The sequence below is a fragment of the Amblyomma maculatum genome, chromosome 1 (genome assembly GCF_055883805.1).
Source record: "Amblyomma maculatum isolate TAMU_Amacu chromosome 1, ASM5588380v1, whole genome shotgun sequence".
Lineage (NCBI taxonomy): Eukaryota > Metazoa > Arthropoda > Arachnida > Ixodida > Ixodidae > Amblyomma > Amblyomma maculatum.
In genome coordinates this window covers 224,138,238-224,161,771 of record NC_139344.1, presented here as the reverse complement: position 1 = coordinate 224,161,771, position 23,534 = coordinate 224,138,238, and the positions used below count along the sequence as shown (strand labels likewise).

General features: G+C 48.0%; 1 protein-coding gene across 4 annotated transcripts in view; it reads left to right on the top strand.

The window, feature by feature from the left end:
- LOC146205741 (uncharacterized) overlaps positions 1-22,913 on the top strand; it is a 147,904-nt gene extending 124,991 nt beyond the window's left edge. For 3 of the 4 annotated variants that reach the window (XM_084590398.1, XM_084590399.1, XM_084590400.1), the window contains exons 7-17: positions 50-326; positions 4,614-4,778; positions 5,252-5,405; positions 7,585-7,882; positions 8,088-8,354; positions 15,032-15,159; positions 17,660-18,037; positions 19,998-20,235; positions 20,420-21,015; positions 21,297-21,596; positions 21,775-22,913. In XM_084590398.1, coding sequence (XP_084446524.1) covers positions 50-326; positions 4,614-4,778; positions 5,252-5,405; positions 7,585-7,882; positions 8,088-8,354; positions 15,032-15,159; positions 17,660-18,037; positions 19,998-20,235; positions 20,420-21,015; positions 21,297-21,596; positions 21,775-21,931 — 2,958 coding nt within the window. In that variant the 3' untranslated portion in view covers positions 21,932-22,913. The remainder of the gene's footprint in view (positions 1-49; positions 327-4,613; positions 4,779-5,251; positions 5,406-7,584; positions 7,883-8,087; positions 8,355-15,031; positions 15,160-17,659; positions 18,038-19,997; positions 20,236-20,419; positions 21,016-21,296; positions 21,597-21,774) is intronic. The other variant, XM_084590401.1, reaches the window with a different exon arrangement.
- The last annotated feature ends 621 nt before the right edge of the window (positions 22,914-23,534 follow it).

Below are 23,534 nucleotides of genomic sequence, written 5' to 3'. Positions count from 1 at the left end.
GAGTTTAACCTATACGACAAGGGTAGTACTTCCATTGCACCTTTTGCAGGTAGCCTGGTCGAAGCTCAAAGACTCTGCGCCAGACGTTTACGAGCTCGTCGAGAAGATGGGCTTCAAGCAGCAGGAGTATGAGAAGCTGCTCAACTCGTACCAAAACAAAAGGCTGCAACACAAAAGCTACTTCCAGATTGCCTGCTCCTTCCTGCACGACAACGAGCTTCTGTTGCACCAGTTCTCCGTAAAATTGATCGACAAGCCTCTGCTGCACATCGGCGGAATTTTTCCCATTTCGGGACTCTACAAGCGCATGGGCGGGGTGCTTACAGGTTAGTCGAGGCTTTTCTGTAGCGCTCATCCCGTAGATTAGTGTACGTTAATTCCCGTTCTAGGTGCCAACTGGCGTGTAAATCTTCAAACGGTAGGCACCATCTCTTGCTGCACCGTGTGTGTGATGCAGCCGATGCGGGCACAACTCGCCTCGTGTGTGTGCGAAGACAGAGCGTCATCACTCGATGCGCCTCGGTGTGCAGTTAGCACTATCGGATATTATACTGAAACAGCGGCATCAATTCAATTGCGCACTGGTGTTACCAGACAGAGTTGAAAACTCTTTTAGGCATATTTCTGGACTATACGTGGCACGACATCAGCATGTAAGCCATGATGAACCCTTTGAAAAGGCATATCAGTGATGTTCATTGTGTTTCATGCGCTGTTCGCATTCGGTTAAGTCGTGACAATGCAACTGAACGGTGGCAATCTTGCACACGCGTGTGTTAATGTAGCAGAGTCTATGATACGAAACCTGCGGGTAGCTTTGCGTGGTGCATGTCAGTGCAAAGTAAAAATGTGAAAAGAGGGCGGGTTCTCCTTTCAGCGCTACAAGGGCACACGACGTACTACATTGTGTAAATAGCTGGGGTGTTCCGCGTCTGTTGAAATCACCGGATTCCTCGGTTTCCTTTCACGGGAAGCAGTGCGCGATCAGGCAGCGAAGCCTTTCTACCCTGCGCTCTTTTCGCCGGATTGAACAGTGTTTACGAAAAACGCACTTTTCGGGAAGCGCTAGCTGAGCCCAAGGGAAAATGACGGAACGAGCCCCTGCCCTCAGGTTTTCCCGCTACACCTTATGGAAACATCTATTGGGGAAGCGCAAGCTGAGCCCAAGGGAAAACGACGGAACGAGCCTCTGGCCTCAAGTTTCCCTGCGACACCTTACGAATACGACCCGCAGCCCTTCGATTCTGCATTATCGCTGCCTGTGACGAGAAGCCCTATGACGTAAACCAAGTGTCTCCTACACCGAGTCGACGGCCGCCCGCTATCGGCGGAGCCGATAACGCGTGTCCAGAAACAATCGGTCTGGGCTTTTGTAGATGCCGTACAGCCCTCCGAGTCTCTGGCAGCATGCGCTGCAGCGTCCGCTGGTGACAGTCTTATTACTTCTCCCATACCGGAAGCGGGGTGCAACAAAACTGAACATGCATTCGGCGAAGAACTATGATCCACTGCGCTAAACAATTTGCTGGCTTCATGCTGAAGCACTTGGCATTTAGGGCGTCAGAAACAAAAGCGCCGCTGCAAAGCGTTCTGGGAAAAATTTTAATTGCGAGGCAGTTATGAGATATTACAACATATTGCCATGCACGTCTTAATGGAATGGTCTCAGCTTCCGATGCTTAGCAAAATTTTTAAATTGCTCCTGCGCTCGCAGCTAGTATTTCAATCCCCATAGAAAGTCGATGGGCTGCGTGTGAAATATTGTAAGATACTGCAATGAACATATTAGAAATGAACTGTGATCCGTAGCAAAATTTTGATTCTGAAGTTTCTCCTGCGCTCACGATCATCTATTGAGGACGTTTCGGTTACCATCACATGACATAGATCCTTGCTGAGTCGATGGCACAATCTCCGACTCTGACATCTTCACCGACAAAGAAATGCTCGATGGCCTCGCTGAGCAAAATGTGGTAAATTTCTCTCTGACAAACAATCTGAAATGACGACAAAGAAATAGCAACAAAGCTTCTGATTCTCACGCTCAGTTCAAAGCGTACTAGCATAAGAGGATGGCGGAGTTCGGAAAAATATTGGCAGTGCTTCGTCGCTGTCCCTGTCGCTTTTGCTAGATAACGTTTCGATGCAGTTTTTTTAGAGCTCCGTCACCGGCTGCGTCTTATGTAACCACTTGCGCTCACCACTGTACAACTTTCGGATACCTCAAAATTGAAGTGCGGCCGCATCCGGGAGCGAAACGCGAAGAAATGCTTACGTCACGAGCGCGCTGTCTGCGCGGTGATCGGACACAGCCGAAAAAGCAGACAAAGCAAGCTGCGCACCAGCTATCGTCAGCCGGCGTAAAAGTATCGGTAGCATTAACCTCGCACCTGATGACTAACGCTTCATCGCTTCGCGGCGCTGGCGACAGTCCAAGCCACGCCATACACAATATCGAGATATATAGTTATACTCCTCCTTTCATTGTTGCCGCATTATTTCTGTTAAGGATGCCGAGAATTGTTGTGATATTGAGCATCACGGATTCTGCTACCCGAGTCCTGTTATGCCGTGTGTTTCCAATTATGCAATGCAGATTTTATTTTAAAAGCCGTAAAACATACTTACCTGTGATCTTTGTTATGTGCATAGTACGATAAAGCGGATATTACTCTAGAGATAAAGTGCAATAAAAGCACTAATAATTAGTTAAAGTAACTAATTATCTTCCTAATTTTCGGTTTTAGGGCTCAAGTTTACGTCCCGAAATTGAAGATCGCCAAAACCGAAGGTGGGAGGAGTTTTTAATATTCTAGAATCGGCATCGTTCTTCGAGATATCAAACGTGAGAAAAAAAAAATCTCCTTTGACAGTTCAATTATTTTTTAAAGTGAACCTGCCTTTTGATGTGGAAGGTTTTCAGTTCTCATTTATAAGCATTTATCTGAAACAAAGAATTAAGTCATGTTAGCAAATTACTCGTCCTTTTGTTGCTCCGTATCAAATGTCTACCACGCCGTATCATCAACACAGATTTATCTCTCACGACATTTCCGCGAAAAATCTGCATGGAATAATTTGAAACACACCAGTTACTGTTTAAGAATCAATGCAGACGCGCATGCTGGACAAAACTAGTGCACAGCACAAATAGTTTGAGTAAAAAGTTAATACCAGCAGAAGTGAGCCAGTAACGCCAAATATATCGGAGAATGGTGGTTTGGTAATGCTGGCTATAGCACAAGCGAAAAAAACTTTTGAATGAAGCGAAATGTAGTCTATAGAACCTTCATTTTTTTTTTTCAGGAAATTTCGGTCCTTAATGCCAGTAATAATAAGCATTTAGTTGTTTTTGAGAATTGTGTGCACTGTTTTGACTGCGGCCATCGTCTTCTCCATGCCAGTCCTGTCAGTGGAAGCAGTGACCCATCATCGTCAGTGCGCCATCCTCGCTCATCTTTGCGTCATTCTTTTTTTGCCGCTGGTATTGTTTTGTCGCTTCCATCCACAGTGACCCTCGGCAAAGTCAACTCCGGCCAACAGGGTTAAAGGCTGACTTTTGTTTCGAACCAATGGGCCTAAGCTGATACGACTGAAGTCGAATGCACGTGTCACAGATACGGTTAGGCCGAGTAAATCAGCAAGGAAGCTCAACCCCAGACTTCCTGGACACAGCGGGTGTCAGAAAGGGCAAAAGTAGTGTTTGGATGGCTTACATTGTAACTGAAAGCGTTCCCTACCTATAGAGACTGAAAAAATCGCACGCGGGCGCCTCTTCGGCCGAAGCACGATGCGCGGGCGTGGAGCCCTTCCTGCCGGAAGGCAGGAAATAAATGGTGTAAGCTTGAGTTCCTTATGACCTCAACGGCTCCACGAGTAAGGGCAAGAGGGAACGGCGGTTTTGCACAAGCGTTGTCGCAGAGAGGTGAGAAAGGTAGCAAAAGTTACTTGAACTTCCCGTGCAAACGTCCGAACGCCTGATAACGATCAAGTAAGGTATGATTATCGCATATTAAGAATTGAGTACTGCCTTTAACGAGTTGACAAATGCGTGCGTGCGTGCGTGCGTGCGTGCGTGCGTGCGTGCGTGTGCGTGCGTGTGTGCGTGCGTGCGTGCGTGCGTGTGTGTGTGTGTGTGTGTGTGTGTGTGTGTGTGTGTGTGTGTGTGTGTGTGTGTGTGTGTGTGTGTGTGTGTGTGTGTGTGTGTGTGTGTGTGTGTGTGTGTGTGTGTGTGTGTGTGTGTGTGTGTGTGTGTGTGTGTGTGTGTGTGTGTGTGTGTGTGTGTGTGTGTGTGTGTGTGTGTGTGTGTGTGTGTGTGTGTGTGTGTGTGCATATATATGTGTGTGTGTGTGTACATATATGTGTGTGTGTATATATATATAATATATAACTGTTGTCGAAACGTTCGACTTTCGTTATGCCGCGCTGATAAGTTATCGCTTGTGAAATATGCTGCTGAAAGGTACCTAAATCTCTCTATAATATACATCCTAAAGTCATCGTCGCTGCCGATGCCGTTCATATATAAAATGCATAAAAAGTATAAAATGAAGAGCTGCCTTTTGGTTCACGGGGAAAAGGTAATCTCTCCACTGTTTTCTTCCACCATGCAGCTGCTCGCATGGCCATGGACACCATAAACCGGAACCAGGACATCCTCAAGGACTTTAGGCTCACGATACTCGAGGAAGACGGCCAGTGTGCCCAAGATGTGGTCATGAAGCGCTATATTAATTACGTCACTAGCCCCATCTACAAAAGCCTCATCGGCATTCTGGGTGAGATGACGATGCATTACATAGAAGCTACGTAGCATGTTTACTTTTACAATTAAAAATCCCAAACATCTACTTTCTCGTAAATTTATCGTACTTTGAATATTTCTCCGCACTTTGTCTAAAGTATACATTGAAAGAAGAAAGTTATACTAGTTGGTACTTAGTAGATATTTTTTTTTACTGGCGCCTAAAAACGCACGAGAGGCCGCGACTAGCACCGTATCCAGTGCGTTGCGTGTACGTGTTAGCCATGTTGTCTGTATGCATTTCAAACAGTAGGTTTCATTAAATCTGTAGATCGCTCAATTAATTATGTCATAAATTTTTTGTCAATTCTCGAAAATAATCTGCTGCCTGTTCCAACACTCTTTTCTGGCCTTATCTTTTATTTCGCTGTCAAGCCAGTCCAAAGTGTGCGCTCAATTCCAGCGGACAGGGTGCCAAAGAGTGGTCATCGCTTTCATTGCTTCCAGGGCCCGCGTGCACCGAGACGTTGGAGCCGATCGTGGGCCTGGCGCAGCACTACAACACACCCATCATTAGCTACAGCGCCGAAGGGGCTCTCTTCTCAAAGCGCGAAAAGTATCCCTACTTCTTCCGCACTATACCTGAGAACCACATCTACAGGTGCGTCGAGACACGCCTATATTTCATCTCGAGCTAGCCTCCGCCAGCTGAGGGAAGGGACGCGGCGGTGTCCACACCGCTCGTATCATACTCGCTTGTATCTCTTTCCAAAAATGTCTCGAAAACCTCGCATAAAGAAATGCCTCGAGGCAGAGAGAGAATCTACAAGAAGGAAAGGCGAAGAGGTTTTCAGGTACTTACCAGTGGACCTTACTCTACTCGTGGGAAAGATAAAAAGGGCGAAAGACAAAGTTCGTTTTTTTCTGCGTGTTCATGTCGTCCTTCGTGTTCTGTGTAAAAACAAAACATGTCCACACTCTTTCTGAGGCCTAGCGCTCAGACCTGTGACTTTTAAATATTTCAGCGTAGCCTTTATGTCAGTTCTACTGCTGTTGAAGTTCAAGAACCTTGGATTTTGTTATAGCGCACAATTAAGTCCAATTGGCGTAGTACTGCTTCCAGAGGCCCTTGTCGAGAACCTCGCAAAAACTTTTTTTACAGCGGGAGTACTTTACTGCAGTGATCATAAAGAGCGCCAAAAGGTACAGTTACAGAACTACGTACTGGTAGGTCCACAAAGTTCGACATTCGATAAGATGGGACACCCTAGTCCTGTGTTAGCAGATAATAGAGTGAAGGAAGGTTGAATAGCCGCATACCATCTTCTCACACAGCCTGGATGCGATATCTACAGCGTTCTGCCTTATAGCGTGCCACTTACTCAGAATCATTCCAACGGGGCAAAGCATTAAAATCCTTATTTTGCAATCATTCGAAGAAGTAACGCGGCATGTGCTGAATGAATCAAGGGTCCAGAAACTAAATTTGTGCAAAGACCATTTGTGTGTGTCATAGGCATATTCATATCCAAATGTGGCAAGGGGGTTAATGGGCCGAAGGTGCACGTAGCCTAGAAGGTATGCCGTAGCGGAGGGTTCCAGGAAAACTCACTGACATTGCACACACAAGCGGTTTTGCCTTTCGCTTTTACCAAAATCCAGCCGCCTTGGCCGTAATTCGATAACGTCACCTTAGGCTAAGCAAATGAACACCACGTAGTCACGGCGGTGAAGGGCTTGAAACAAATGGCTGGAGTTGAACTTGGCTGAACCTTGTTTGAAGCTCGATTATACATGGTAAGACACGATTTATTGCTGTGGTTTAATTCCTCCGTGGCTGCCTGCGAACGTCAAGGAAATGCAGCCGAAGCACTATCTTCAGCGCGCGATTCCTTCGTGGCTGTTTGCGAACCTCAAAGACACAGCCGGATCTAGACGACACGAAGGTGTCGAGGGCATTTGAGGGTGAGGTCCCAGGAGGTGGGCAGATGGGCAGCGATGGAGGTGAAGGTGGTTAGGGGACTGGAAGGCTGTGTAGCATTATGTCAGGCAATGTTGTATATTTGTGGATATCAGTATCGGTACGAATAAAGTTTGGCACGTGTGTGAAGAAGCGAAGCGGGGAAAGTAGCGAGCGGCCGGCGCTGGCTCCTCGCCCCGCACCTGAGGTCAAATCCCGGCATCAGATGACCTTCACTCATGGCACCACTAGAGCTAACTCACTAAAAGCAATTGTGAATAGATACGTCCCCCAGGGTCGGTATTCTCCTCGGTGGCGCACTAGTACCAATGCGAAACAGCAAACCAGCACAGGAGTGACCGAACAGACGATACGCAGCGCTGCCCGTTCAAACCAACTGACCCACCAGTCTGCCCTGTACATTATGAAGACCTTCGAAGCCGGCAGTTTCCCTACGTTCCTTGTGAGCTGGATGATTCTCAATCGAGTTCGGCACAGGCGGAGTTAGGACGTGATGCGCTGTTATAGTCGGATTAAACCGCGTGCTTTTCATTTATTTTATACCCCTCCGCGGTGGCGCAGCGGTTAGGGCGCTGAACTGCTGTACCTAACAATGAAGGATCGAATTCTGACCGCGGCTTCCGCTTTTCGGTGGAGGCGAAAAGCAAGGCGGCCGTGTGCTGTGCGATGTCAGTGCTGGTTGGAATTTCCGGAGCCCTCCACTGCGGCGTCTCTCATAACTTCAGTGCTTTTGCGGCGTTAATATCCATAAACTAAAGTACACTATTTATTTATATTTATACCCTCAATACACAGATGCACATTGCAGAAAGATGGCGCGAGGCCGTTATTTGTGTGACCCTGGCTTGTGCTGCTGCAGGTTTGTGTACTTGAAGCTACTGCAGGCCCTGCAGTGGCGACGGCTGGCAGCGCTCACTGAGGACGGCCACAAATATAGCGAGTACCTGAACCTGCTACACGACGACATGCAGAAGATGGGCTACACTTTCATCACTAACCGCAAGTTTCCCCACGACCACGGCACGCACAACGGCACACACAAGTCTCAGGATATGTCTCAATACTTGGCCGACCTCAAGTCACGCAACGCGCGCATCATCATCGGTGGCTTCGACGAGGACGCCGCCCGTGCCATCATGTGCGAGGCCTACAGGCAGGTACGCGGCCTTTCCTTCGGCTGCGTCTGCGCGATAAGGGGGCCACATGGGAGCTCTTGCTCTGGTCTCACCGGGCATTGTGTATGCGAGCCTTTCATTACGTAAATGCGCTCAAATCGTAAATGCGTAAATGCGCCCCCAAAGCATACTTTCTCGATCAATGTAACGGTACGCACATTTTCTACAGCATGTTTTCCTTTGGCAGGGCATGACTGGAAGGGATGGTTACCAATGGTTCCTTCCGACTTGGCTTGGCCAGCAGGAACAGCGCCATCAGGAGTGGTACAACACGGACTACTACAATCATCGCTTCAACGAAAGTGTGAACTGCACCCTCAGTGAGATGAGGATGGCTATCGACGGTTACATGAGCCTGCACCCGAAGGCATACGCTGACGATGAAGCAATAATGCAAGACAACAAGACCGTCGCTGACTGGAAGGCGCAGTACAAGCGGATTGCTACAGGTCAGGTAGGAAAACGGCGTTGTCTTCCCACTGCGCAATGCTTTAGCCGTTCCAGGGACGAACTCTGCTGCAGTGGTTCAATGGTTAGGGCATTCGACTACGAATCTAAGGATGCGTGATCGAAACCCGGTCGCTGCGGCCGCTTGTCGATGGAGGCGAAGAGAAAGGCGCCCGTGTGCGATGTCAGTGCGCTTTAGGGATCCCCAGGGGGTCGAAATTTCCGTAGACCTCCACTACGGCGTCTCTCATAGCCTGAGTTGCATTGGGACTTTAAACCCCACAAATCAAACCACACCAGTTCAAGGGACGAGGTGAGCCGCCAAGTTCTTGGCTCCATGTGGTTCAGCGCAGTCCACCGCACTTTGCGCACGGCTGTATCGAGTGCGGTCATGTACTATTTCCTTCCTCAACGTTGGGGCACGGATTCATTGAACATCACTTCAATAACACTGTATGGGAAGGTACTGCAGACTGATAGAGCCTTGTAGGGAGAAGGTAAAAATATCAGTCAAGAATGGTGTCTCAAACCCCCGCCTTTACGGCCAAAAGAGGCGCGGGATCCCCTTTACCCGTGGTCACTCTATGAGGTTTGAGAACACATTTAAAAGTTACGCCGATCAACCCGTGAAGCACGTGTGTCGATGTGTGATTGAGGAATAAGTTCAAATAAGTCTCTTTTACAAACAATTGAATGTTTATAAATAGTAGTCCGAATTACACTGCATAATAATAGAGTACAATGAAAAAAATAAGACGGCAACCCAAGATATTGATAAAATACTAGTTAAATGACAAGAGTAAACCCCGACAATGAACAAAACACTGTGATAAAAAGAAGACTATAAAGATCCCTTACAAAAATGAGTTTTGAAACTCTATTGTTGGACTATTGACCGCCTTTTGAATTTATTGAATTTCGATAGACATTCAACCCCAGCTGAATGCAATCTTTACAGGGCCAACAGAATTTTCATTGTGTTCTACCCAATAGACTTTTTGTGCAATTTTTTCTATGTGCTTTTTGTTGTCAGTTTGCAACGTTCACGAACAATTAGCGTGTACTGTTCATGCTGACCCATGTTTTTAAGTAGTTTTAGGCACAAATGATAAGAGCATGATGTAACAATTTCGTTATGAATTTTTGGTCTCACTTGTAATCAACTATTGGCCACATTCTGCAAAGGGAAATATAAGAGCAGCATGCAGTTGCGTGCTCGTTCATGTTATATAAAAGTACATATTAACGGTGCACACTTAGCTCAAGCTTCGCAACACAGTGAAAATATGCCCTAAAAACTTCATGATGGCAAAGCCTCCACTAATAATGCAAATACATCGTTGAATGTCAATCAGAATCCGTAATGGATCAGCTTCTGTATGTCGCAGAAGGTAACTTTAGTGGTAGGACATATTTTATATTTATCATAAAACAAGTTCAGTGAGTCATCATACTAACAAACAGGATCCTAGATTGAACCTACCATGTAGGGCAGGACAGAGCTTTTTTAAACCAGTTCCAAAGTTCACTATATATATGCTTCAGGGTCTGACATTCTGCCCAAGCATAGGTATTTTTTGCCCGTAGCTTTTTGCCGCAAAATGAGGTGCAGTCTGTATTGGAATCCTCCACCGCTGTATGTCTTTGGAGAATTTTACTGTTATTTTTTTCTTTTCCTTCCTTTCTTAGTGGACACCATGCTAAAATGAAGTCACTTTAAACATTGAGGGGTTCTAATAATCACGGATTGATCCCACGCATACTATAGAGTTAACACGCATAGCAAAAACATTCGCGTATGAAAAAAAAAAAGAAAAAAACAAGATTGCATGCGTCTTCTAACGGCGACTCTTCTTTTCAAAGAAGCATTCGGCCGCCGCCTTGCCCCTGTCCGCATCCCACTTCCCCCGTGCCCCGCGAACGGCGCCAGCATGTCCGGAGAGGTCGAGGGCCGCTTCCTGTCGGCTGGGGGGAAAAAAGGGGGAGGGAGGAGGGGTTGCTCCCGCTGGGTCTCCGCTCTCTGCCTTCACCGTGGTTTGTTTTCACGGAGATGACCTTGGCTTCAGCAGTCGCGCAGCGGGGGTGGTGGCTTTTCACCGAAGCTGTTCTTCTGCGCCCCGTTTTCTTTGCACGCAGACGCGGGTACGCTGAGTGCGGCGATGTGCCAGTTCAGTTGGCGTTTTCCCGCCACCGTGGTCGCATCTTGCACTGTGAACGAAGCACCGTATGTAGGTTTTTCGCTGGTGATTATCACGAAGATCGTTTCGTTCAAAGTGGAGCGCGAACGTACGAATTTAAGTCTTCGGAGGACTCCGCTCTTGGGCGGCAGCTTCTGCGCAAGGAGGACGTGTTTAAGAAGTTCAACAGTCGCAGGCGTTTTGGATTCTAGGCGAAAAGCCGGCGCGGGCGGAGGGAGCGTCTGCACTTTGGTGAGTGTTTTACTTTTTCCTATTCGTGTTTGTGCCAGTCTTGTACTGTGTGTGCTACAAGGTGAAGCCCGCATGTAAATATTTCTAGCAGACAAACCAGCCTCGTCGGAAAAAAAAGGAGGGGGAGAGAGAGAGAGAGAACGAGGCTTGTCTCTACGCGGACGCTGGGGCCGATGGAACGCCAGCTGGAATGGTGACATTTTCTTTCTTTTTTTTAACCGGTGACCGTTTTTGACGGATTGTTCGGCACAGTGCTGTACTCTTTCGATACGCTACTCGCGCTGAGACGGACACATTAACGAGATCATAATATGCCTCTGTCACACATTGTGGATTATTGAATCTGTGCAGCTCCGCCATTTTTGCAGTGTTTGTTTTTGTTTCCACTCATTTTAGTGCCTATAGTTGGTAATTTTGCTTCAAGTTTTCTGGGTAGTAATGCTTGTGACCTGCGCTTTGCTATTTATATTCACAATGGGATCTTTGACGGCAGCATATATTGTTTATCAGGGAGAAATGAACGATGTGGTAGTGCTGCCGAGCTGTGGAGGCGGCGGTCGATGCCGTCTAAGCAGTGAAAGACAGTGACAACTCATTTTAGACAAGAAATTTCTTGAGCTATGACGTGGAGCAGCGCACAAATGCCTTTGCTCTATTTTTAGGTTAGTATATACCGCAACTTAATTATGATTTATATTGTTTATTTCAGCATCACATGCGAGGAGTTCCCGGACGTATCAGCGTTTTACGCAAAGAACAGCCTGGCGTCATACCTTGCACATGAATTGAAATAAAGCAAATAAACAACCCAGCTCATGTAATGGGTTCACCAAAGATGCATATTTTTTCTTTCTCATTAACGCGCATTTTTTATTCTGTGTTCCCTTTCCGCTGCGGATTAACAGAAAATGCTGCGTGATCAACGGTTAGCCAGGAGCAGGCACGAGGTGGTTTACATTAATGCAAAAGTAGAACAGCACATATCCTTGCTGCGGTCAGTCAACACATTCTATGTTCTGCTCGATCAATCAACAATTTAGTCAGTTTAGTGTAGGTTAATGAGTGAGTAAGTATAATGGGGCTTAAAAGATCAAGATCTGTTTTGTTCTTTTATGCCTCACTATGCTTATCATTAACCAGCACTGATCAGACAGGATTGTTGATTGGTCGGGCAGAACATAGAATGTGGTGACTTATCGCAGCTAGGAGATGTACTGTACTACTTTTGCATTAATGAAAATCACCCCGTGTCTGCTCCTGGCAAACCGATGGTCGTGTACTATTTTCTGTTGTTCAGGAGTGGAAAGGTAGCAGAAAATCAAAAAGCGTCACTTGCAGAGTTTCTGAAGCATTTGAGCCTGAAATCAACAGAATTTCAGTTGCGCGAATTCCAAAAGCGCTCTTAAGAAACACATGGGCCACTATTTCATAAGCGCTCAACAAGAGGTCAACACTGCATCATCCAAAATGTTGTTGATTATCGACAGACTTTCAACAGCGTGTATTGACACAACGCTTTCGAATTTCTATAGAAACCCTACATGCATTTTTGTAAGGGATAACAAAGCAAGTATTCTAGATATAATAAGTATAGGCAGAAGTCACATAGAAACACAGCGAAAAATATTACTAAGTACAGGTAAAGTTTAGCAAAAGCGAAAAATAATGTTTGATTGACCTCTCCTGGCCTACGTCACGAATGACGTTTTGGAGGAGGGGCGAAGGGGGCGCCTGCCCCTTGGTGGGCAAAACATTCCGCTGCTGGTGGCATGGCGCTGAGGATTTGATCTCGTCTGGTGACAACTTGCTGCGTTTTTCTCAACACCGTCAAGACCCCGCGCGGTGTGATGCGATATTCGATCGCAGATAACCAGCTACATATTTCTTCTGTTCTATACGCGGTCCAAATGTGTTCTGCAGCTATGCAAAGGGCCAAGCGACAAACGTCGTGCGCCGGCAGGCCTCGACATTGTTCTCGACCGTAAGCACATTTTTCTGGTATACAAGTGCGTTCACGTAATTCTGGGAAAAAGAACAAGCACTTATTAGTTTGCCTATCCGAACGGATCGTGATGAATGCTGGCCAATCGCGCGCTAAAAGGCCCGGGCGGCATGCGATCAACTGCAGCGCTTTTAGAGATTCTTGCTCGGCATTGAATTTATTCCAGTCTAGTAGGCCATGTTAAAGGAGCTAGCTCTCTTACCAAACGGCTTCCAAGGTCATGCCAGCGGCATGATCGCAGAAGTACAACAGCATCCCTTGACGGAATCGTTATATAGCTCGTTCAAAAGCTGTCGTGTCCCAAGTGTAAAGTGTTTTTACTGAAATCATTTAAGCGCCCTTATAAGAATATTTGTGCGCCTTGCATGAATATTATTTTGTGGTACAAATCGCGCTTTGTTACTTTCCATACCATGGGACTCGTTCGCGTGTTATTGCTAGCTTCCTTGTAACACAGTTTTGGTGACAGTACTACACGACTAAGCGGAAATAATTTTTTTTCTTTGTCTGGCCGAACATAACGAACTAAAAATATCTGTACTTGGGATAACTGTCCTTTCTCCCTGTCGCTCACCTCTGATTTCTCAAACCCGTCTCCTTGCTTTCCCCTTATTTCCGCCGCCCCAGTTCAGGTGCTTCAGCTCATTTCGAAAGCAGATGCCGGGACAGGCAAAACATCTTTTTCATTCCTTTATTATTTTATTCTATAATAAAACCACTCACTACTACTACTTGGGATGGAAATCATCCAGCCAAGCGCGAAGCTCGTGCGTGCGCTGCTGCTTTCGCTCATAACTGCCTACGCTTCGTGAAGCTCACAGTCGATTTTACGAAGGTTAAAAAAAAAAAGAAAATGATGCTTGTAATATGCCTGCACTGACCCGTTTTCCAGCATGCTTACGTCCTATTAGTTTCAAGCGCTTGTCGTCCGCAAGCGGCCGTGCCAGTTCATTGAGCAAAAATAATTGCATGCACGCTTTCCGAGACTGTCATCCTTTTCAAGGCAAAAATTGCTAATATGTGTGTGCACTAAGGAGTGCCGCATATTGTGCCGGATGCGAATATGGCTATCGCACGATTTGAAGCAAACATTGCACAGCAGCGGGCAGCTTCTCGCCGCTCCTTGCAGCAGGGAGACCCGGCTGAAAAGGACCGCTTTTGCCCACCAAGCCCGGCGCGCCCCCATCGTCACGTGCCTCCCTGACGTCACATTGTTTGCAAACAGGGAGAGGTCTATTCTCACGACTTTCTAGTTTGTTGAGGCGTCGAAGGCTGGGTTGCTCGGTAGCTGCGGTCGTACAGGTGAGTAGAACGATGCGTCGATCGCGGGCCCGATGGAACGCAATACGCGTTCCCGGAGCGCCGCGAGAGTGGCCGGAAGTCTGAATCTCCCCAGGTGCACTGGCGCGGGCGTTCTGCGATCGGTTATTTTATACACTCTGCTTGTGTGCCGCGCCCGCGTCAAGGACAGGCGGTCGCTGCCCCTGCCGGCGTGATGGATCTTGCCCAGAGGAGCGACGGGGCCCCGTAAATTTCGCTCTATATCTGAGGCAAAAGCTCCCGCAACTTCCACTGTATAATAGGTGAGTCAGCTTGTGACAAATGGATGCCATGTTATAGAAACAATTTCTTGGTCGTTATTAGATGAACATCTACAAAAAGCATACGAAACACTAGGTAGGAACGAGATATCACAACACTCAAGGTCAAAGAAAAGATATCATTATATAAGGGAGGTGTACTTCTTTCGTTTGTGCAGAATTCGAGTGACTCCGATAAGAGGCAACGGGGTGAGGCATAGAAGCGGCCTACGGGGCCTATCTAGGTCACGTGTAGAGAGCCTGAGGGAGTGCCAACAGTGTTGTTGGTGGTAAAAACTAGTGCTGCTTCGCTGCCTCCTGAAAATGCTCTGCCATTTTAACTATGCATGTCTTTGGCCTTTTTCATAGAAAAAAAAATGGATTCATCAACAATTTCTTATGAAAACTTGTTCGCCCTCTTCTTAACATACGTCTGAAAATCAACCGGGCAACCACGATAATAGCCTGCAATTAGATAAATAGAGCGTTCTAAGCTGGTCTAACCTGTGCACTATAGTTTCCCTACAGTAGAGACAGTGAAGGCACGGCGCGTGTTCTCTTCAGGCCGGGCATTGAAGCTGTCGCACCACTGACCAAGTGCGCTTGTTCAGAGGCTTCTGCAATGACGCTGCTGCAGGCAGTTTCGATGATCGGCACTTTCTCTCCCGTCCAGAAACAAGAAGACAGCGACTACGGCGGTTACGCGTATGATGCGGTGTGGGTGTTTGCCCTGGCTGTAGATGCTTTGTTCAAGAAGAACCACAGCTACACGGCCTCCCTGCATGAAGATGCCACGTTCAGGTGAGTCTAATTGACTCTCTGTTCACTGTTTGTTTTGCCTGCAGCGCATTCTAACGAAATTCCGACGTCCACATTGCCGAAATATTCCAACGAACCAAGCAGGAGGGCTCAAACCGGGCCCAGCATGAAGTGTTGTCAAATTTCGGGCCGCAGCTGTACGGACCAACTGGGGGAAATACGGCGCTGCTGTTTTGATAAATTATGGTATATGTTCTGCATGAATCTGGTGAGAAGCATATCAAACACTATGGGTTGTTGAGACTGTGTGCGACCGTTTAGTTGTGATGACCGTTGCGATCGCTTCTGCAATAGGCGGGCTATGACACCAGTTGCTAAAGTGCAGCTCGAGTTACCATAAAAATGTCTTGGAGGTTTACTTAACCCTGCAGATAATTTTTAGGCATAAAAATGTCTTGCATTGCATGATTTAGTTAGGCTTAGATAAGCAATAGAGAACAACACATATTCTGAAGTGCACTGGGCGGCTACCAAGAAGAGTATTATCCCTCGAAACGGATCACTTCTTCTAATTCAGCTTCACTTACGCGAAGCAGCATATTATGCATGAAATCTGGCTGCCCTGATTGCATGCTTGGCTGGCTATATGAAAACTGAAGTCGACTCGAAATGAGTCACAAACACAACGGTGTGCGTGTGCTTTCAACGCTTCGTAAGCATCATGGCACTGCATAATGTAGGGACGTCGTTTTCTTCGCTAGACGGTTTGTGCTCATGTGATTTGTGAAGGCTCCAAAAGATAAACCATTTGCAGTGCTTCCCTCAATGTTTTTTTTTTTTTAAATTTATGCATTATACCACATGCCATGAGCACGCCCTCCAGAGGAGGGATGTCTCGATTCCATTTAGGTTTGCCTACACTTTGACACCTCACCATTGGTGCCGGCTTAGGGTTTTACATTAGTGGTTTTTAACTCGGCCGGTGAGTACACAGAACTTTATGCCGTATTTTCTTTTCTATTTAAATTAAAGTTATCAAAGTTTTTAGCAGCTTTATTTCATGTAATATGCCGTCTTTGCCAAAAGTAACCAGGCTGATCCAAAGGCTGCCGGAGCAAGCGCGCGGCCGTGTGGCGGCGTTGCGCTCGCTTTGGCTTATCGGTGCTCTTCAGCTCCGAGGGTACAACAGCTGACGTAACTTCGCACCCTACTCTCGCCCGTTGGATGATAAAAACTAGGCGCGTATGATGGGCGGGCTGCGGTTTCACGCGTGCGAAACCTTTTTGTGCCCAGCGAGGGCGCTCAGTATTGCGACGGGGCTATTCGCTTCTCTCGGCAACTGCGGAAAACAGAAAAGCAGGTGATAATAGACATGGGGAGCTCTTGTTGTTTGTTTCTAGGACGAATATGTGCTAGGTTTGTCAGACAGTATTGCCTTGAAATATGGGTTCCGCGAACGAGAAAGTAAACATGTGCATCTAATGGCTAAGCGTGAGGAAGGTTTCATTATAGTTCGTAACTTAAACCGAAACTTACCTACAAGAAAATGCAAGAATTTGTTAGAATTAATCATTGCACTTAATTATACACAGCCTCTCCAAGGTGCTAACACAATTTTGCAAGCCTAAAAGAGAGATAAGGTGGCTTCAAAGGGTTCACAAGCTTTCCCATATCTTTGTACCGGAGTTACGGCCTGTAAAGTGGCAATACGCAAGGAACCTCGGAGAAAGCATATTGAAATTTCGAAGTGCGTTATCATTTCTTTAATCGACAGGCATATCAAACACGCCGGAAAGTGCAATTGTGCTGGTGCGTTTCAGCGGCGGATTACGGAAAACAAGCACGTATAGTTATAAAGCGAGAAACGCGACTTATAATACTTTCTTCAGGGCAGTTGCCGAGAAGAGCTAATAGTCCCGTAGCTATACTGAGCGCCCTCGCTGGGCACAACCAGGCTTCAAACGCGTGAAATCGCAGCCCGCCCATCATACGCGCCTAGTTTTTGTCATCCAACAGGCGAGACTAAGGGTGCGAAGTTGCGTCAGCTGTTGTATCCTCGGAGCTGACGACCACCGATAAGCCACAGCAAGCGCAACGCCGCCACACGGCCGCGCGCTTGCTCCGGCAGCCTTCGGAGCAGCCTGGTTACTTTTGGCAAAGACGGTACGTATGTTTTCTCTATATTCGACGGTCTCTTTTTATTGACAGTGTTTTCGCCTCATCGTTCGTAGTCCGTTGTTGTCAATTGCATGATCGAATTTTCAGTTTGCCTATCGTGGGCAATTTTCCCACCCAATAAAGAGCTTCATTCAAGTGCAACGCCAGTGTATTCATTTGTGGCTACTGTGCTTCTCAGCACTACGTGAAAATATGGTTACCTTATCGGTTAGGGGGACAGGGGAATAGCGGGACCTTGTGTGGCGAAATGTGGGACCACGTGTGGTTAGCGTCCCTCAGTCCGTTCCAACCCTATTATAAGTCCGCCTATTAGCACCACTACCACTTAATTTGTGAAGGAGAGAACTGAGTGGTGGTCGCGCAGGGAGCTGATCCGGCTGATCAACGCTACCGACTTCCACGGCGTGTCTGGCCATGTGCGCTTCTACCGGTCCAGCCGCCTGACGGACGTTATCATCCGACAGTGGGTGAACGGCAGCCAGCACCACGTGGGCACGTACAGCCCCGGTGTGGGCGGTGCTGACCAGCTGGCGCTGGGACCCAAAGGCCCTCTGCACGCCATCCACTGGCCCTCCGGCCGCAACCAGGGCGACGGCAGCGAGGACCCCCACGTCTGTCCTCTCGAGGGACTGCGCCGCCTACTGGGTACCAGCTGCGACCTGGCGATCGTCGTGGCCAACGTCATCGGGCTCAGCCTGTTCGCCCTGCTCATGATAGGCGGATGCGTCGTCTTCAAGAGAAGGTATGCAACCCGCCTCGGTGGTGGGCGCGCCTGAATGCTCCACTTGTGGTATTTTTCGAGATTTGGAAGTGTGTGACAAATTATTTGACGTAGTACGTGCCTTTAGACTGGCAGTTGTCGATGAGATTGTTTCCTTCTTCAGAGCCGGCTATAATAAGCCTTCTTTCACTTTTTCTGTTCACACCGACTGAACATGTTCGTGACGTTTTGACGTGCAATATCACTGAAATAAGTTGGCGACACATTCCGCTTCTTTCCGTGTGTTTTTACTGATATTTCCGATGCTACCGCTCCGAAAGGCGAATTACATGTGAAGATTTTAATTTTGATATAGAGTTTGTTATAGAGTTGCACAAGCAGATTCAGTTGCTTGTCATTGGAGTATTAACGCTAGCTAAGCGGATATGCATTTAACCTTCCGCAAAAATATTCGTTTGCAAAATGTACACGTCGGTATTGCCAGTCAAAATATGACTTAGCATTAAGACAATGTCCGTGCCATGTTCGAAGAATCGCCGCCTATGTGGCCAGTTAGAGACCACTGATCGTTACTTTATTTCGGACATACAGCAGTGAACTCTCAGGACAATGAGGCTACACCGTGCAGAATCAGATGTTTGTGTGACCAGGAAAGCGTTAATAAAAGTATGTGACATTTTGTGCTGATGGGGCCGCGCCAATACTTTCGACAAAATGTTTTCTGAAAGCAGTGCACTTTCCTGCAGCGGCTATACCGAGTGATTTTTGTCTTTTCAACGCTGACAAATTCGTATTCTAGAAAATAAGAGCGATACATCTGTACGGCCCATGCAAGTTGGGTGCACAGCAAAGCAGATATCATGCCGTTGATAAAACGTGATATTAAATGATTAGGTAGCTAGAAATAACCGATCAGCTTTGGATTTGATCAATTTTTTAATACAGGAACGCATTTAACATCTATATTTTCAGCTTCTATCGTCCCTCACGGTTCTGACCTCAGTGAGGTTCAATATATCGAGCATCAAAAACGCGCATTTGGAAGGTAGTTGAGTTGACCTTCTCGCATTGGACATCTATAAAACGACGTCGCTTGCATTCATAGCCTTCGCATTTAGTGTTAAATACAGACACGAATAATGTCGCAAACGTTAACATAGTTTTTGTGGTAATGCCAAGCGCAGCGGCCCCATTTTATAAATACTAAATTCGGGAAAGCGAACTCGGTGAGTTTTCAAAAGTGCACTTTGAAGTTCGATGCTTGGAACCAAATTAGTGTTTATAAAAATTAATTACAAGACTCACTTTCGATGTAGCCAGCGTTCAGTTTCATTCTAGTACTGACGCATAATATCAAAAGTGTAAAAGCTGATTAGTTAATTTTCTTTAAGTAATCGTCTAGTGTGCGCCTTGCTGAACACTCCATATGTACAGACCGCACCGACGTATTTGTTGCCCGTTTTAAAATATATTTCTGTACACGTTAAAAGCAATCAATTGGTATATACGACGCTGGAACTGCTTCTGCACGGCGCACCCTTGTCTCAGAAATTTGATGCGCACGCACACAGTGGAGTGCGCACGTACGCGTCGAGATCGCATCGTGCGACCCGGTCATGTGAAGCACAAGTCGGTTCAGAGAGAGAACAAAATTTCCACGCAGTAAAAAAAAAAAAAAAAAAAATCTGTAGCATCGGGAAATAAAGCTGCTCTATTTACGCGGGCGTCCATTCGGGCGGAGGAATGTTTCCTATAGTAGAGATAAAGACGTTTTTAAAAGGAGAACCATGTCACTAATTTAGAATTTAGCGCTCGTCTGTGTGCTTCTTTCCTGTCGTCTTGTGGTTTCGTGCTGTTTTGTTAATGAACCAACTAGCCGAACCATATTCCCTTTTGCTTTCACTAATTTAGTTCCACGTGAATGCTATTATCGCCTTGCGGTCGCTTTCCATCCACCCACGCGCTGGCGCGGCCGTTCCAGGTACGAGGAGAAAGTGAAGCAGACCGAGGCCCGCATGCGCGAGCTGGGAATACTGACGTCCAACCACCTGCCTTCTCTGGACGGATGGGAGATGCCGCGAGACCACATCGTGATCAACCGCAAGCTGGGGGAAGGTGCCTTTGGCACCGTGTTCGGCGGTGAGGCGCTAGTCACCGACCAGTGCTGGCAAGCCGTGGCTGTCAAGACGCTCAAGGTCGGTGCCATCGTCGAGGAGAAGGTATGACATCTGTCTTTTATTTATGTCGCATATGGCATGCCTTTTAAAAGGAAAAACGAAATAATTTCGGCCGTAATGGTGCCTGGATGCGCGCTCCCTGTCCCATGCTGGACAGCACCGCGCATGCAGGCACCCGCCAGCCTTGGCCTGAAGGGCTGCCTTTGAGTTTGTTCGGAACTTGCAGCTGGACTTTCTGAGCGAGGCGGAGATGATGAAGCGCTTCGACCACAAGAACATCGTGCGGTTGTTGGGCGTATGCACGACGGGCGAGCCCGTGTACACGGTCATGGAGTTCATGCTATACGGCGACCTGAAGACGTACTTGCTGGCCCGTCGGCACCTGGTCAAGGAGAACGAGCGCCACAAGTCCGAGGAAGTTTCCGACCGCTGCCTTACGGCCATGGCGCTGGACGTTGCGCGCGGGCTAAGCTACCTCGCCGACCTCAAGTACGTGCACCGTGACCTGGCCTGCCGCAACTGCCTCGTGAACGCCGGCCGCACCGTCAAGATAGGAGACTTCGGCATGTGTAGGCCCATGTACGACTCTGACTACTACCGCTTCAACAAGCGCGGCATGCTGCCCGTCCGCTGGATGGCCCCCGAGAGCCTCAACGACGGCATCTTCACCACCATGTCTGACGTTTGGAGCTACGGTGTACTGCTGTACGAGATCATCACCTTCGCCAGCTTCCCGTACCAGGGCCTGTCCAACAACCAGGTCCTCGAGTACGTCAAGGCCTACAACACACTGCCAGTTCCCAGCGGCTGCAAGCCCGAGCTGTAAGCCTCCGCCCTTGCCCGCGCTTCGCCAGCAGCAGAGTAGGAAGCAAATTTTGCAGAATGTCAGGCTGCTAAGCCAGCTCTGGCGCACTTTTAGGGGCTGTACATTTCAGGATGTGAAATACGTATATATTGAAATGTGCAAGAATTGTGCAGTGAGAAGCATTTATTGCATGCAAGTTGTTGCTCTAGTGGCTGCCTGTGCTTCCGGCAAAGCTCGCGGCGGCTGCCCAGTCAGTGGGCTGCTGGCAGCCGCTCAGTGCGCACTGTGCGGCTTGCAGGGAGGCTCTGTTGCTGCGCTGCTGGGCGCGCAGCCCGATGCAGCGGCCCACGGCATGCGAGATCGTCGAGATCCTGGCCAACGACAGCAAGCTCATCTCACCCTGCCTGGACCTGCCTCCAGCCAGCGTGCAGGTCGAGGGCACCGACTCGCTCGAGCTGACCGCCATCTGCGACCGTGGCCGCCTGCACTCCATCTCGTCGCTGGCCCGGCGCGTGGAGTCCGCAGACCGCACCGCCGGAGTGGTGGGCCAGCCAACACCGCCGCCGCCGGCCTCCCCGGCGCCTAACCCGCGCAACCAGTACGTCACTCTCCGCCAGCTCAGTCGCGCAGCGCTGGATGGCGCCGGCTGCCACGTGACGCCGCTTTGAGCTTGGCGACCCTTGTTGCGGACTTTTCTCTCTCTTGCATCGTCAATTTCGCGAGCTGTGAGTCCTGTGCATGCGTGAACCCCAGGACTTCGTTCTTTTTCCTTTCAGCCCGGCCTATCTTATCCACCCCGAACTGCGCCCTAGCGTTGCCAACCACCAACAAACGCTTGAGGTGCCCAAGACGCTATCGCCGCTCCTGGGAAGCTTGCGGAAGACACCGAGGTTCTTGTACTCGTCGCGCCTGGCGACCACGACGCTGACCTAGCGCCGCCAGCCCGCAGTGTGGACGGGACATGCAGCCGCCCTTTCTCTACTGTGCCTATGGACGTCTGCCAGTGACCCGTCGCACCGATGCACTCTAGTCCTACAATCGCAGTGTGCGAGAACGTGATCACTCATTACATGTGTGTGTGTGTGTGTGTGTGTTTTGACTGAATCGGCGGAACGATACAGATCACCTTTACGCTGTACAGCAGTCGCAGAGTCACCGTCCATTTTTGTTATGCACCCGCGAAGTGTCTGTGGTCTGACCTCCACTAATACTCCCGACTTTCTTGCGGCTGCGAACCTTGTGGTGCTCGGGATCGGTCATCCGGACTGTGCATTAATTTATTGCTTTTGTGCATACCATATGCGCTGCTACTCGGAGACAAAAGAATAGACACGTCTACAAATGCATATTGGGAAACAGCAGTTTGCTTTTTAGACGTTCTTGTTTATGTTAAAAGTAACGTACATAATCTTTTCTGTTGTATATATTCTACCTCCATCAACAGTGTCTGTGTCGCGATACAATATACGATTTCGTTCAGCGTAAACTGTTTACTTAAAGTGGTGTTTCAACGGAACTTGTCCTACGCCGGTTTTGTTGCTGGGCTAGTTGCTTTAATATCTTGTTTCAAGATAGGTTGCGTCACTGTAGGCAAAGCAAGAAATTTACACAACTAGTTCTCATATCTACTGTGCGCAGGGAATCAGGTGTCCAGCCTGCGGCACGAAACTTCCACAGAAACCATTGTCAAGCAAATTCAAAAGACAGTGCCAACTTTCACAGCAGCCGGAACTTTTTTTAGAAATATTACATAATTCATTTTTAACATCAGTTCCTTTCCAGTCACCAGATGCGCTGAAGTAGCTTGAGTTTCCTGCCCCTGGTCCAGTGTCTCATCTGTGAACTCCTTTTCCAGTGATCAGCACGGATTGTACAGTCCTAATAAACATTCGAATCGTTTGGATGTTTTAATTTGATCACTGTTTTCTCCTGTGTGCGTGCCTCCGAGAGACCATAACAGTTGGTATGGTTTACAAAGCGGCATCGCCTATGAGGGACCACGTAGTGAACGGTTCCAGCAATTTTGTCCATCTGAGATTCTTTAAGGTGCACTGAAATCGGACAGTACGCCGGTCCCTTGAATTTCACGTCCATCGAAAAGCGGCTGCTGTAGTGCACATCAACGCCGCATCTTCGGGCTCGGTAGTCGAGCGCCCTAACCACTGAGCTACCGCGGCTGGCCTCCAGGACAGTCGGGGTTGCCGCGTAGAGTAATAGCAAAAAAATAGAAGCACGTCACCTGTACACCTGAGCGCCCATATCTAATGTAGGATCGCGTATCATGTCTACAGATTTCTGCAATTGTGAAATGTCAGGTGCATTGCTCAGATTGTGTCGCCTCCAGTGTGCAGCTGGTATTTGTACTGTACAAAAATGTAAAATATCTAATGCTCTAGCGAAGTAGTGAAAATGCTTAAAAAGCAAAATGCGCTCCTCAAATGCTCGGCTAGTGCAGGTTTTCAGACGATCGTCTCGACCATGGGCTGTTTTTCGCAAGCCTCCGTTTTCCATATCAATTGGCCGGACGTTAGCAAAA